General features: G+C 43.7%; 1 protein-coding gene across 1 annotated transcript in view; it reads left to right on the top strand.

Moving 5' to 3' along the window:
• fam20cb (FAM20C golgi associated secretory pathway kinase b) overlaps positions 1 to 13,466 on the top strand; it is a 68,485-nt gene that overhangs the window by 47,979 nt on the left and 7,040 nt on the right. Inside the window, exon 4 of the mRNA XM_024387999.2 lies at positions 10,363 to 10,455. Within this exon, the coding sequence (XP_024243767.1) occupies positions 10,363 to 10,455 (93 nt within the window). The remainder of the gene's footprint in view (positions 1 to 10,362; positions 10,456 to 13,466) is intronic.

The raw sequence follows: 13,466 nt of genomic DNA, 5'->3' as shown, positions 1-13,466 counted from the left end.
AATGATCATTTTTTAAAGTATTGACCTTGGGCTAATCAGTGTAGTCAAAGCTAAATTCCACAAAGCCTGGTCTCTGCTCCAGTGGAGTTTAGTTCACTATGTCAAAAGTAGACTCGTCGGAGTAGAGAAAATTGATTTTGTAGGTAGATTTACGTTTAAACCAGCGTAGAGCCATGGCCCCTGTGTTATTGTACTGTAGGGTTGACAGTAGAACTAGCACTCTTCAAAGCTCTCAATCAGACAGAGGGCTCGTCTACTGATTAGGGAGGGCGGGCGGGCGGGCGGGCGGGCAGGGAGGGAGACAGAGGGAGAGGTAGTGAGGAAAGTGAAGGCCTGGTCACTTGGTGGGTGTCCATTAAGAACAGATAATAGCTTATAGTTTCACAGAGATCACTCTAACAACCTTTTGTCAGTGTAGAACCACTTTCTGAATGCTAGAGTTTCAAAAAGAGGGATTTATCAGTCTATGCAAAAAAGAGCACCAAGTAATTTGAGAGTGAATTCTTTTGAGAAGTGTATAGCCTACAACTATGTTTTAGATTTGCTATTGAATTTCGAAAAAGGACCATTCAAGATAATAAGATGGATTCTGATCATCAAGTGCTTGTTTTGGCAGCAATGCTCTTCAAAATGAATCACCTTCTGAATGAGCTCACGGGACAAAGACCAGAGACCATTCCATTCAACTTAACTTCCAAATGTGGTTTGGGTACATACTGTAGCTAATACAGTCAAGATAAACAACACCACCTTCAGAGGCATGGTCAGACCCCCCCAGAGAATTACTACAACCCAAACCTCAGAGGGCATTTCTAATTATAAACAACAATAGCAGTGGGGGTTGTCCTTATCCTGCATTGCAGTAACTGGGATAACAATAGTCAATTCCAATTATGTGAAAAGGGTGATTATGTTATTGTCACAGAAGCAAACTGAACATTTAAGTAGATGCATGGATGCTTGGTGATTGTTGACATCAATCTTGGAGCTATGAATACAAGCATTTCACTGCGCCCGCTATAACATCTGCTAAATATGTGAATGACTAATACAATTTGATTTGATTTGAAAATCAATCTGATCTTCAGCAAGAAAAAATTAACCTTTGGCATTGTGATAGGTTGAAGCAGGTGTTATGGAAGTGTGGATCAATTAAGCAATACAGTATAGAAGGTCTAACTAGAACAGCACCAGTAGCTATTCTACCTTCACTATTCTACATTAACTATTCTACTTTCACAATTCTACCATCGCAAATCTACCTTTGCTATTCTACCTTTCTCTATTCTACCTTTGCTATTCTACCTTTGCTATTCTACTTTGCTATTCTACCTGTGCTATTCTACCTGTGCTATTCTACCTGTGCTATTCTACCTGTGCTATTCTACCTTTGCTATTCTACCTTTGCTATTCTACCTTTGCTATTCTACCTTTGCTATTCTACCTTTGCTATTCTTAATTTGCTATTCTACCTTTGCTATTCTTAATTTGCTATTCTACCTTCGCTATTCTACCTTTGCTATTCTACCATCGCAAATCTACCTTTGCTATTCTACCTTTCTCTATTCTACCTTTGCTATTCTACCTTTGCTATTCTACTTTGCTATTCTACCTGTGCTATTCTACCTGTGCTATTCTACCTGTGCTATTCTACCTTTGCTATTCTACCTTTGCTATTCTTAATTTGCTATTCTACCTGTGCTATTCTTAATTTGCTATTCTACCTTTCTCTATTCTACCTTTGCTATTCTACCTTTGCTATTCTTAATTTGCTATTCTACCTGTGCTATTCTTAATTTGCTATTCTACCTTTCTCTATTCTACCTTTGCTATTCTACCTTTGCTATTCTACTTTGCTATTCTACCTGTGCTATTCTACCTGTGCTATTCTACCTGTGCTATTCTACCTTTGCTATTCTACCTTTGCTATTCTACCTTTGCTATTCTTAATTTGCTATTCTACCTTCGCTCGCAATCTGATGTCAAGCTCCATGTTCAATACAATGGAGACTCAGTCACATTTGCTCCGCTGGGCTCTCCTTAAAAAACCCTCTTTAGCTCTTGGAGTCCCATGCAGGAAAAGCTAGACTAGAATAGCTTGCAGGACATTATTTATTTTGAGCATTTATTTTTTCGATATTCGAAGAGGGATGCATGCTCCTTTTTGCTGAATGTTAAATACAGCAGCCAGAGAAAGAAGCGGTAGGCTAATAACATCAGGGGAGATATTATGAAAGGTATATGAGTCAGCCTACCGATTATACAAATAGGCTCTATTATATTTCAAAATTAAATTAGCTCGCCTATACTTGTAACTTTGTAGGTCACGTGCTGCACCAGAATCACATGTTCTCTTCTGCTTTACCATGGTTTGAACGATGTGCATAATTCCAGTCCATATAATACAGTATATTTTTATTTAATTTAACCTTTATGTAACGAGGCAAGTCAGTTAAGACACATTCTTATTTACAGTGACGGCCTACCCCGGCCAAACCCTAACCCGGACGATGCTGGGCCAATTGTGCACCGCCCTATGGGACTCCCAATCACGGCCGGTTGTGATACAGCCTGGAATCAAACCAGGGTCTGTAGTGATGCCTCTAACACTGAGATGCAGTGCCTTAGACCACCGCGCCACAGTACAGTCATATAGTTCACACAAAGATTAGCCTACTGGAGCTAGATTAATTTATTTACCCAAGAGAGCATATAGCTAGCAACATCTATGGGCTTTCATGTTTTTCTGCCATGCGTAATGTGCAGTAGATAATCATATAGGCTATGTATTGGATAACAGCAAAATAATGTGGCCTTTTTTAGGCTTTGGGTCATTAATGTATTTCATGTATGGCTCATCAGGCTCAGATAGCATCTGGTTTGAATGTTCATGCTGATCCAAGCTTCAATCAAATCCAGATATTTATATGCTTTACAATGCTTTTGAATGACACTTCCAGGAAATACTGGGTTACCATAGGAAAAGTTATTTATTCTCGGGATGTAACCTTTGTAAAATACCTGGAAAATATTCAACCTTATCCAGCATCCCCGTGGAATGCTTTCGACACCTTGTAGAGTCCATGCCCTGACAAATTGAGGCTGTTTTGACAGCAAAGGGGGGGGGGCAACTCAATATTAGGAACTCAATGTTTAGTATACTCTGTGTATAGATGAAATCAGTACTTTGAGTGTATTATTCCGTATGGCGGAAATTCAATTAAAACCGATGTTTCACACCTTTATTAATTAAAAGCAGTCTTATCTCTTGAAAAATAAATGCCCTGTCATTGAGGATAACCTGGTTAAATAATGTATTGAACATAGTTAACTCTGCATCAGAATAGAGTTGAAGCCCAGGTGCTGTGGACTAGAAATCATCTCCCTGAAAACAGGCCGTAAAAGGATTATTATTCCCTGATGATGAGATGAAATAGAAACCTACAATTTAATACAACACTCCTTTTTATTTGAAGGCAGTGGTACAACAATGTGTGGATTCCACACTTCACTCTGCGACATCATTTATTCACGCGCGTTATTCCTTAAAATGACAGGAATACCTACACCTTCATCTTTCACGCCTTTTATAATGAATGAGGTTTTTTTTAATGAGCACTTCATTCTGCATCCCCTGTGGGGTTAGTTATATAATATCCTTTAGGTGTTAGAACTAGCACCATCGAGCCCTCCATCTCTCTTTACCAGCCCCACAGAGGAGCCTCATCTCTGGGCTGAGAGACACTCCACACTCTGCCTCTTTACGTCACAGGGTTGGATGTTATTAGCCTTTTTTTAAATGCTTAGTTGCGTTCTCAAGCCCAGTTTTTTTAATTAATCAAATACATTTGAATTAAATGGAAGCCCTTTATAATTTCCTGGCGGCTTTGATGATGATGCACTGGAAATGGAGTGAGAGGAGTTATTATGAATTTCGGGGGAAATATTGCAGGCTTCAGTAAGACACTGAAGTGTGCTGTCTTATGTTGGACGGTTTGCTGATGTTGAGGTTTGAAATACACAGGACTGAAAGCTATAAATAATATGCAGTTATATATGCCATCACTGAACAGGACAGCATAGACCGGAGCTCTGTCTGTATATTGAGAGAGAGAAGAGATGTCATGTATTCTAGTGCTGTTGCTGCTTATAGTGCATCTCTCAATTTGAGCCAATTAATCCTGCAGCACCAGGAAATGTTTTAAATGTGGATTATAATGAATGGACATTTTTGTAGGAGTCGATACATTTTTTGTTTGGACAAATCAGGTCTCAGATTTCAAAGTGGAAATTACAAACTTGAGAAGTCTTTTTAAAACTAAAATACACAACAAGTTTGAATTTTCTGATTTTCAGGAAAATTCTCAGCAATAAAATAGTGATCAAATGAAGACCCTACATCTGTAGATACTGTTGCCTCTTTAGGGAGATGGGAGGTGGGTGGCATGATGAGCTGCTATGCCAGTTCACTTGTCCCTGGCTGTGATTTGGGGATCTGAAAGGTTGAGGATGGAGATTGAGATTGAGGATGGCTGTCAGCGGCAGCTCTAGTGAGCGGTAAATCTGTCCCAGATTATGTATCGATGATTGATCCCTCTTTATGGCCTGTTGATGTAGCTGCCTGCCTTGGTATTTACAGGATGTCATTACAACAGGGCCTGGTAGGGGAGGTAGAGGAGGATTGTAGTGAAGGATATTAGGATATGCCTGTCAGTTTATCTACAGTGTGTGTGTGTGTGTGTGTGTGTGTGTGTGTGTGTGTGTGTGTGTGTGTGTGTGTGTGTGTGTGTGTGTGTGTGTGTGTGTGTGTGTGTGTGTGTGTGTGTGTGTGTAGGATTACAGATCTCATCCTGTATTGCTTTGCAGGTGCAGGATATGTCAGTCCCTTAGCTGTCATCTTGAAAGCCTCTCAATAACACAATAACACTGACATGCAGTTCTGAGTTCTCCTGTGTTCGCCTTGCAGAGGAAAAACACATTTCATGGTGTCTTGCCACACACATTTACCCTCTAATAACTGTTTCAAACAGGGATTTCCATGTAGGTCTTTTATATAAATGCAGGCCTTTTGAAATGCCTGCAATGTAACTGACTGAATGTTTATTCTAGGGAGTTTGGTGGTTTAATTCAAAGGGAGGGATATTTCCATCTATTATCCCCCAAGCAAGGTCTAAGAATCTCCAATAGCCCCCAGACTAGTAGTTATTAGTGTTTAACCCGTTGTTTAAATAGCTTAGGAAGTAGACACACAAAAGCACTGCCTGGTGTTTTAGAAGGGAGCTGGGTCAAAAGGTAATGCAGAGAGCTGCCCTGTCAGTCTTCTCGTGTTGACGCTCCTGTCATCTCCAGTCTCTGTACTGTGTGAGAGTGAAACAAACATACCTCCGCTGGGCCTTGAGAAAACAGCTGTCTCCAAAGCCACAAGCCACGCTCTTCCTTTCAGCCTCTCTCCCTCTCCATACAGTACCCTCCACAGCCACACATAGCCTCTCCTCAGCCAGCCGCTTCCTTTCAGCCTCTTCCTCTCTCTTCAATCAGCCTCTTCCTTTCAGCCTCTTCCTCACTCTTCAACCAGCCTCTTCCTTTCAGCCTCTTCCCTCCCTCCACAGCCAGTCTTCCTTTCAGCCTCTTCCTCTCTCTTCAACCAGCCTCTTCCTTTCAGCCTCTTCCTCTCTCCTCAACCAGCCTCTTCCTTTCAGCCTCTTCCTCTCTCTTCAACCAGCCTCTTCCTTTCAGCCTCTTCCTCTCTCCTCAACCAGCCTCTTCCTTTCAGCCTCTTCCTCTCTCTTCAACCAGCCTCTTCCTTTCAGCCTCTTCCTCTCTCCTCAACCAGCCTCTTCCTTTCAGCCTCTTCCTCTCTCCACAGCCAGTCTTCCTTTCAGCCTCTTCCTCTCTCCACAGCCAGTCTTCCTTTCAGCCTCTTCCTCTCTCCACAGGCAGTCTTCCTTTCAGCCTCTTCCTCTCTCCACAGCCAGTCTTCCTTTCAGCCTCTTCCTCTCTCCACAGCCACAGCCTTTAACATTCTCCCTCTCAGCTGTGGGATCTGAGGTATCAGGGGGGAACTGAGGAGCGCTGGAGGGTCTTTACTGCTCTTAGAGAGACAGACACACACACACACATCTGGACCACTGTGTAGGAGTTGTTAAAAAAGGCCACGGGTGTGTGCTCTGGCTAACAGTCCCTCAGTGGAATTTTTACTGCCTAGCTGAGTACCTGTCCACACACTGCCTCTCCCTCACATAAACAAGACAGGGCAGACTGGAGCGCACTCAAGGCCACAGCCTCCTCCTCCTCCTCTTCTTCTCTTCACTACTCTACTCCTCTCATTCTGACCCAGTCAGTACATACACACACTGCTCGCTACGCCACCATTGTCTGTCTGAGCATTAAATCAGTATGAGACACACCAGCCCGCGGAGCAGGACACCATACAGTGGTCATGTACACTAGATAAACTCTCCCATTTCAACTCTGTTTTCAAATGTGGTTTTGGGGAAAGATACACTTAGAAATGAGGCGCCTCGTTTCCAACGCAACAGCATGATTATGTTTGCATTATATTTTTAGTCATTGCTCTCATAAAAACTATACGCTGCTTTTGTAGACAGATAAGTCACCATCAGCCATTAGGGAGGACCTTTCCAATGACCCTCCCTCAGATGTGTGTTGCCTTTCTCCTGTGATCAGCTCTGAGGTCAGGCCTGGCGCTCCAGTGGCCACCTCCTCACCTGTAGGCTCAAAGTCCCTGTGGTCTCTCTACTGTAGTGCTGTGTGTGTCCCCACAGGGGGCTCAATGTATGTCTGGGCATACAGCTCAACACCTCCCCCAAGAGCTAGAGAGGTTATAGAAATGTATTGTGTAGAACAGATGTGATTCTCTGACATATACAATAGGGACTTACTCTACGCATGCCATGTTCTATCTGCAGCATTGTGAACATGTAGCCTTACTAAACAGGCCCCAGAAGGACACCATGTTATATCTGCAGCATTGTGAACATGTAGCCTTACTAAACAGGCCCCAGAAGGACACCATGTTATATCTGCAGCATTGTGAACATGTAGCCTTACTAAACAGGCCCCAGAAGGACACCATGTTCTATCTGCAGCATTGTGAACATGTAGCCTTACTAAACAGGCCCCAGAAGGACACCATGTTATATCTGCAGCATTGTGAATATGTAGCCTTACTAAACAGGCCCCAGAAGGACACCATGTTATATCTGCAGCATTGTGAATATGTAGCCTTACTAAACAGGCCCCAGAAGGACACCATGTGTCCTGCAGTCAGCTCCTCATCTTGTGTGTCTGTTTGACAGATGATAGATGACACATAGTGGACTCAGCCTTTACATGCTCCTCTAGGGAGAAGTGATGCCCTTGTCCTTTTACTCTTTAAGTCCTTTACACAGTTGTTCTGCCACATCTCATCTACGGTTTACTGGAGCCCACAGTAAGTATACACTTATGGTTGCCAAAATGACTTTGGGACAATGTGAGTTCTCTGCCACTTGTCTGTTCTTTGTTGTTCTGTCAGTGAGAGAGGTCAGGTATGAGATGTAGTGTACAGTAATGCCTATGGTTTTCCTGTTGCGTACTGCTACTATTCTCACACTCCAGTGTTTGCAGACAAGCTGCAGACCTATTGGCTGCTTTGTCCCTCCAAGCCGCCATGCTGCCAAGAAGCTGTCTAACCCTGGAGTGTAAACTATGTGTTTACCCCCTCCTTCAGGGTCATACACAACTGTGTGTGTGTGTGTGTGTGTGTGTGTGTGTGTGTGTGTGTGGCTCTAGCTGTACTGTATGTAAAGACAGAAAACTCAGCAGCAGAGTGACCAATAAACTTTGATTTGATTTGACAATCCCCTCCTCCCTCTCTCGTTCTCCCTCTCTCGTTCTCCCTCTCTCGTTCTCCCTCTCTCGTTCTCCCTCTCTCGTTCTCCCTCTCTCGTTCTCCCTCTCTCGTCCTCCCTCTCTCATTCTCCCTCTCCCCTCCCCCTCTCCGTTCTCCCTCTCTCCCTCTCCCTCTCTCCTCCCTCTCCCCTCCTCCCTCTCCCTCTCTCTCTCTCTCTCTCTCTAGGCCGGTGTGTAATACCATGCTCCAGATAGATAGCTTTATTGGCATTTGAATTAGATGTGTATCATAGTAATTACCCAGCCTTCCTGCCTCTGGGCGAGCCACTCATTGACAAAACCGTGTCAACACCGGATCATCTCTGGCCCCGGAGTAGACAATAAGAGGGGAGGAACACACACTCTCACACACACACACACACACGCATGGGCACATACACACAGTGTCAGGGGGGACACAGCAAGACAGGGTCTTACACAGCCACTGGACCATAAGTTCACACAGTGAAAACATGGTGTGTATTCTGTTGTACAGAAATGGAATCTAAGCTTTTGTTCTGTCTCACACGGAAAATAATGTATTAGGAATGTGTGAGGTATGATTGTGGATTTCCAGGAGCCTGAATGACCTTGAATCATAGGACTGAATGTTTGCCTAAAGAAAAGGTGTTGAAGGCCAGTAGGCCTACTGTGCTCGTACAGTAACTTGATTCTACTAATTCCTGAGATGTATTAGATATTCTGTAATGTAGTAAATCTATCATTAGGATCATAACCAAACACCCTATGTAGACCTAAACACAGTAGCTTTTTCACCCTTGCTATTCTCATCAGGCAAAAACAGTCTGTTTTCAATTTAACAGTCCCTGTAGAGTCTTCATGGAAGGAGAAGATATCATCTGCAGGCTGACTGGCCTTTGAGGATCGAGGGAGAGAGATAGAGGGAGAGAGATCGAGGGAGAGAGATAGAGGGGGAGAGAAAGAGAGAGAACTGAGTAAAGAAGGGAGGAAGGAGGGGAAAGGAAGCGTTAGTAGAGAGTTAGGAATGCGTTGTGGAGTGTTCCAGGGTTCCTGGTGAGTTATTTAATGGTCGGTGCACATGTTAGCCTCACAGCTGGGGAGAAACAATCACACACAGCTGAGGGCTACAGAGAGAGAGAGAGAGTGAGGATGAGGTATGAGGGGAGAGAGTGTGTGAGGAAGAAAGGGAGAATAGAGAGACAAAGAGAAGTGCTTGAGGGAGGAAGAAAGAGAGAGGGAGGGTGAGAAAGAGTGACGAGGAAGAGAGAGAGCAGAGCGCATTGCCTTGCCAAGATAAGAATCTGTTTCCAATCCTCCTCTCCTCTGCTCACTACCTCTCCTCAGCTGATGAGATACGGCCTGCAGAGTAGGTATGGATGTGGAGGGGGATGCAGACCCATTTCTCCTGAAATGACTTTCTCTGTATTTTGTTTTGTTCTTCTGAAGCTTATGTAAAACAACAGAGGCATGTGTGAGGCACGTCATTGATTTTACAGTGATGGAAAAGTCCCATCTCAGCTACATTCCTTCTATTAGTCAGCAAAATACCCTGATTACACTTAGATGTTGTATGTCTTGTGGTATGTTTTCTCCATGAGTGCCTGAGTTCATGGACTGCAGTTCAACTTGCTACCGTGTCTGTTCTGAAAAACATCACTTCTGAGTCAGCTCGTTGACAATCTACAGGTAACAAAGTGTCTGCTTGTATTTCGTCACCTTCAATGCCTTTGACTCCCTTGCACCTCGGTCGGTCCGGTCTGTTGGGCCCTGTGAGAGGGTTAAGCAGTCAGAATGTGTGTGGAATCCCGGGAGGATCATGGGACTCCAGAAATAGTTAAAGTACAGTAGTGAATTCTCTAACCTTGAGTCTCTCCAGTCACCATCACGAAGCCACAATACGATCCACACAGCTTCAATTGTGGCTTTAGAGCTCCAGAGAGGGGCCTTGGTATTGTGGCAGGCAGTGTGTCTTTGTTCAGTATAGGAGTTGGCTGAAGTTGGCCTCTTGACACTGATCTGAGGTCACCCTTACAGAAAAAACACATGAATTTCACATGTGATCTCATGTGACGTTAATATGATGACATGTGACAACATGTAAAAGCAACTTGTGATAGATAACATGAAACTACAAATGTGAAAACATGATTCCATCTGAATGTTTCTTTACAACAGGGATGCAAAATGTCAACTAAAACTACATGAAACTACACGAGACAACATGTGAGCTAGAAATAAAACATCCCAAGAACATCATTGCCCTTTCAGAAACAAAATATTTTTGGAACCCTTCACATGTGAAATCATGTGTTTTTTCTGTAAGAACAGTTGTTGTCATCTTCCTCCTAAGCCTTAAGACTTGGCTTTTTTGGGAGGAGAAGCTGATCCTAGATCTGTGCCTAAGGACAACGTCTACCCAGCTTGTTTTCTTGTAAGGGGCTAAGAGAATGATGTTATAACCCCTGACCTCTGCCCTTTCCCCTGCAGGCAGACCCGGGAGCAGGAGACGCCCCCTGACTTCTTCTACTTCTCGGACTTTGAGAGACACAATGCTGAAATCGCTGCCTTTCATCTGGACAGGTAAATCACACACACACACACACCTGTACCTGACACCGAAGAATCCACAGGGTGTGCGCTTGTGTGTGTGTGTCAGTGCGTGCGTGCATGCACTGTTTTTATCAAGTGCCTGTTTCTATCTCTGTGTTTGTGTAGGTGTCTGTCTGGCCCCGTTTATACCTGGTACTAACATGCACCCGTGTCCATGTCTTGTCCAAATTCTGAATGTGCCCACATTTTTGGACAGGTGTAGATGATTCAAATATGCATTGTGATCTGATTGTGATCAGATCTTCCTGACCACCTCCGGATGTAGTAAGGCACGCATTGTGTCTGGATATCTTACATGTTTAGACAGATCTGGACAGTGAAATCATCATTATCCCACCGTCTAAAATCATTGACTTATGACATCAATATGTGTCTTAAAATCCATAAAGAATATCTGTCAAAAGATGTGCACACAGGGTAGGACCATTAAATCTGGTCACAATGTGGACCCAGTGGACGGATAAGAGACACATTTTAATACCATGTGTAAAATGCACGTCTGAAAATGTGGGCGCAGTCAGTATGTGGACAAGATCAGGAAAAAGGATGCATGTTAGCAGCAGGTATAAACATGCATCATGTCTGTATATCTGAGGAACAGTGTGTTAGCAGGCAGACTTCTGTGTGTTCCTCTATTAAGCTCGGAACATCAGGAGGCCCATGAGTCATACTCACTGAGTTACTGAGCACTGCCTTCCTGTTGTTATAGGCTGCATCCCTGACACCCTATTTCATACATAGTGCACTACTTCTGACCAGAACCTTATGGCGAACTATGTAGAAAATAGGGTGCCATTTGGGATGTGGCCTATAACAGCAGGAAGGCCATAGGGCTCCGGTCAAAAGTAGTGCACTATTTAGAGAATGGGATGCTTTTTGGGACTCAGGCAGCATACTACCCTGCATCCCACCTTGCAGCCTCTGAAACTAAGCAGGGTTGGTCCTGGTCGGTCTCTAGATGGTAGACCAGATGCTGCTGGAAGTGGTGTTGGAGTGCCAGTAGGAGGCACTCTTTCCTCTGGTCTAAAAAAACATCCCAATGCCCCAGGGCAGTGATTGGGGACATTGCCCTGTGTAGGGTGCTGTCTTTCGGATGGGACGTTAAACAAGTGTCCTGACTCTGTGGTCACTAAAGATCCCATGGAACTTATTGTGGGGGTGTTAACCCCTGTGTCCTGGCTAAATTCACAAACTGGCCCTTATACCATCAGTCACCTAATCATCCCCAGCTTCCAATTGTCTCATTCATCCCCCCTCCTCTCCCCTGTAACTATTCCCCAGGTCGTTACTGTAAATGAGAATGTGTTCTCAGTCAACTGACCTGGTAAAATAAGGGTTCAATTAAACAAATCAAAATAAAAGCACACATTTGATTTAACAATGACTGCTGCCAGCCTAGCTAACCCAACCACCCAGCTCTGTCTGCCTGTCTGTCTGCTTTGGAACTCCACTGGCTTTACAAGGTTAAGGCTTTATGACCTGCCTGTTGACAATGCATTAATGATCATAGGAAAATCTCCTGGTTGTAAGAGAGGTAAACAAATGGGTATTACTGTATAATAGTACTGCCATAGTTACGATCCGTATTATAATAATACTGCCATGGTTACACTCTGTATTATAATAATGCTGCCATGGTTACGATCAGTATTCTAATAATATTGCCATGGTTACACGCCGTATTATAATAATACTGCCATGATGGTTACACTCTGTATTATAATAATACTGCCATGATGGTTAATCTCCATATTATAATAATACTGCCATGATGGTTACACTCTGTATTATAATAATACTGCCATGATGGTTAATCTCCATATTATAATAATACTGCCATGATGGTTACACTCTGTATTATAATAATACTGCCATGATGGTTAATCTCCATATTATAATAATACTGCCATGATGGTTACACTCTGTATTATAATAATACTGCCATGATGGTTAATCTCCATATTATAATAATACTGCCATGATGGTTACACTCTGTATTATAATAATACTGCCATGATGGTTAATCTCCATATTATAATAATACTGCCATGATGGTTAAGCTCCGGTGTCCATAGCCACATGGCGGTTTCCTTTCAGTTCATTCATGCTATATCCTTTGTAGTCACCTGCCGCAGGTCTTTTCACACAGCAAGCCTTTGCTTTGTCTGGCTCTTGTATGTTCAGACACAACAGATGTAGTCTACACAGCTGTGGTGTGAAGATGGTGATGATAATGTACTTGTTATCTCTTAGGCTTTCACATCTGTGGAATTAAATGTTGTCCCTGACACAACCAGGTCCATTCAAGTGACACTAGAAATTCACGCACGCACACACGCGTGCAGGCACGCACGGACGGATGCACACACACAGAGTACATAGAGTATAAAGCTGGATAAAGCTGTGTCTGCCTGGAGGCACAATATCACCATTCAGCAGCAGCAATAGCAGACAGTCTGCCACACATCTGGTACGGCACTAGACCCAGTTGGCACACACATACACACACACACACTCAGGCATGCATTGTGGGTAAGGGGGAGAGGAAACCAAAAGCATGAAAAGCCCTGCTTCCTTTCTAAATATAAGGCAGGCAGGGACTAGGGTTAGCCAAAAGCAGCCGTTTAGTTTTTCACATTTGATTTCTGGTCTAAATGAAAGCTTCAGCATTGTCGTTGGGTACAGGCTGGCTACCGATGCTGAGGCTGTTTTGTCTGCTGTCCCAGGAGGCCGCAGCTACACTCACACACACACACACACACACATACAGTAACGCACACACACACACATGCACACACTTTCCATTTGGGCTTTTAAGCCGGGCTCCACGCTCCATTAATTATCTGATTGGATTAAAAGGGGGAAATGCTGTCTTAAATTTGGTCTCGGCTCCCTTTGAAATGATGTGGGATGGAGGGAAGAGGAGGAGGAGGAGGAGGAAGAAGGGGGAGGAAGGAGGGATAAGAGCAGTGAGTGACGAG

Source organism: Oncorhynchus tshawytscha, linkage group LG25 (genome assembly GCF_018296145.1).
Source record: "Oncorhynchus tshawytscha isolate Ot180627B linkage group LG25, Otsh_v2.0, whole genome shotgun sequence".
NCBI classification, from domain to species: Eukaryota; Metazoa; Chordata; class Actinopteri; order Salmoniformes; family Salmonidae; genus Oncorhynchus; species Oncorhynchus tshawytscha.
Note: the sequence above shows the minus strand (reverse complement) of the source record. Positions and strands in the feature narration are given on the sequence as shown.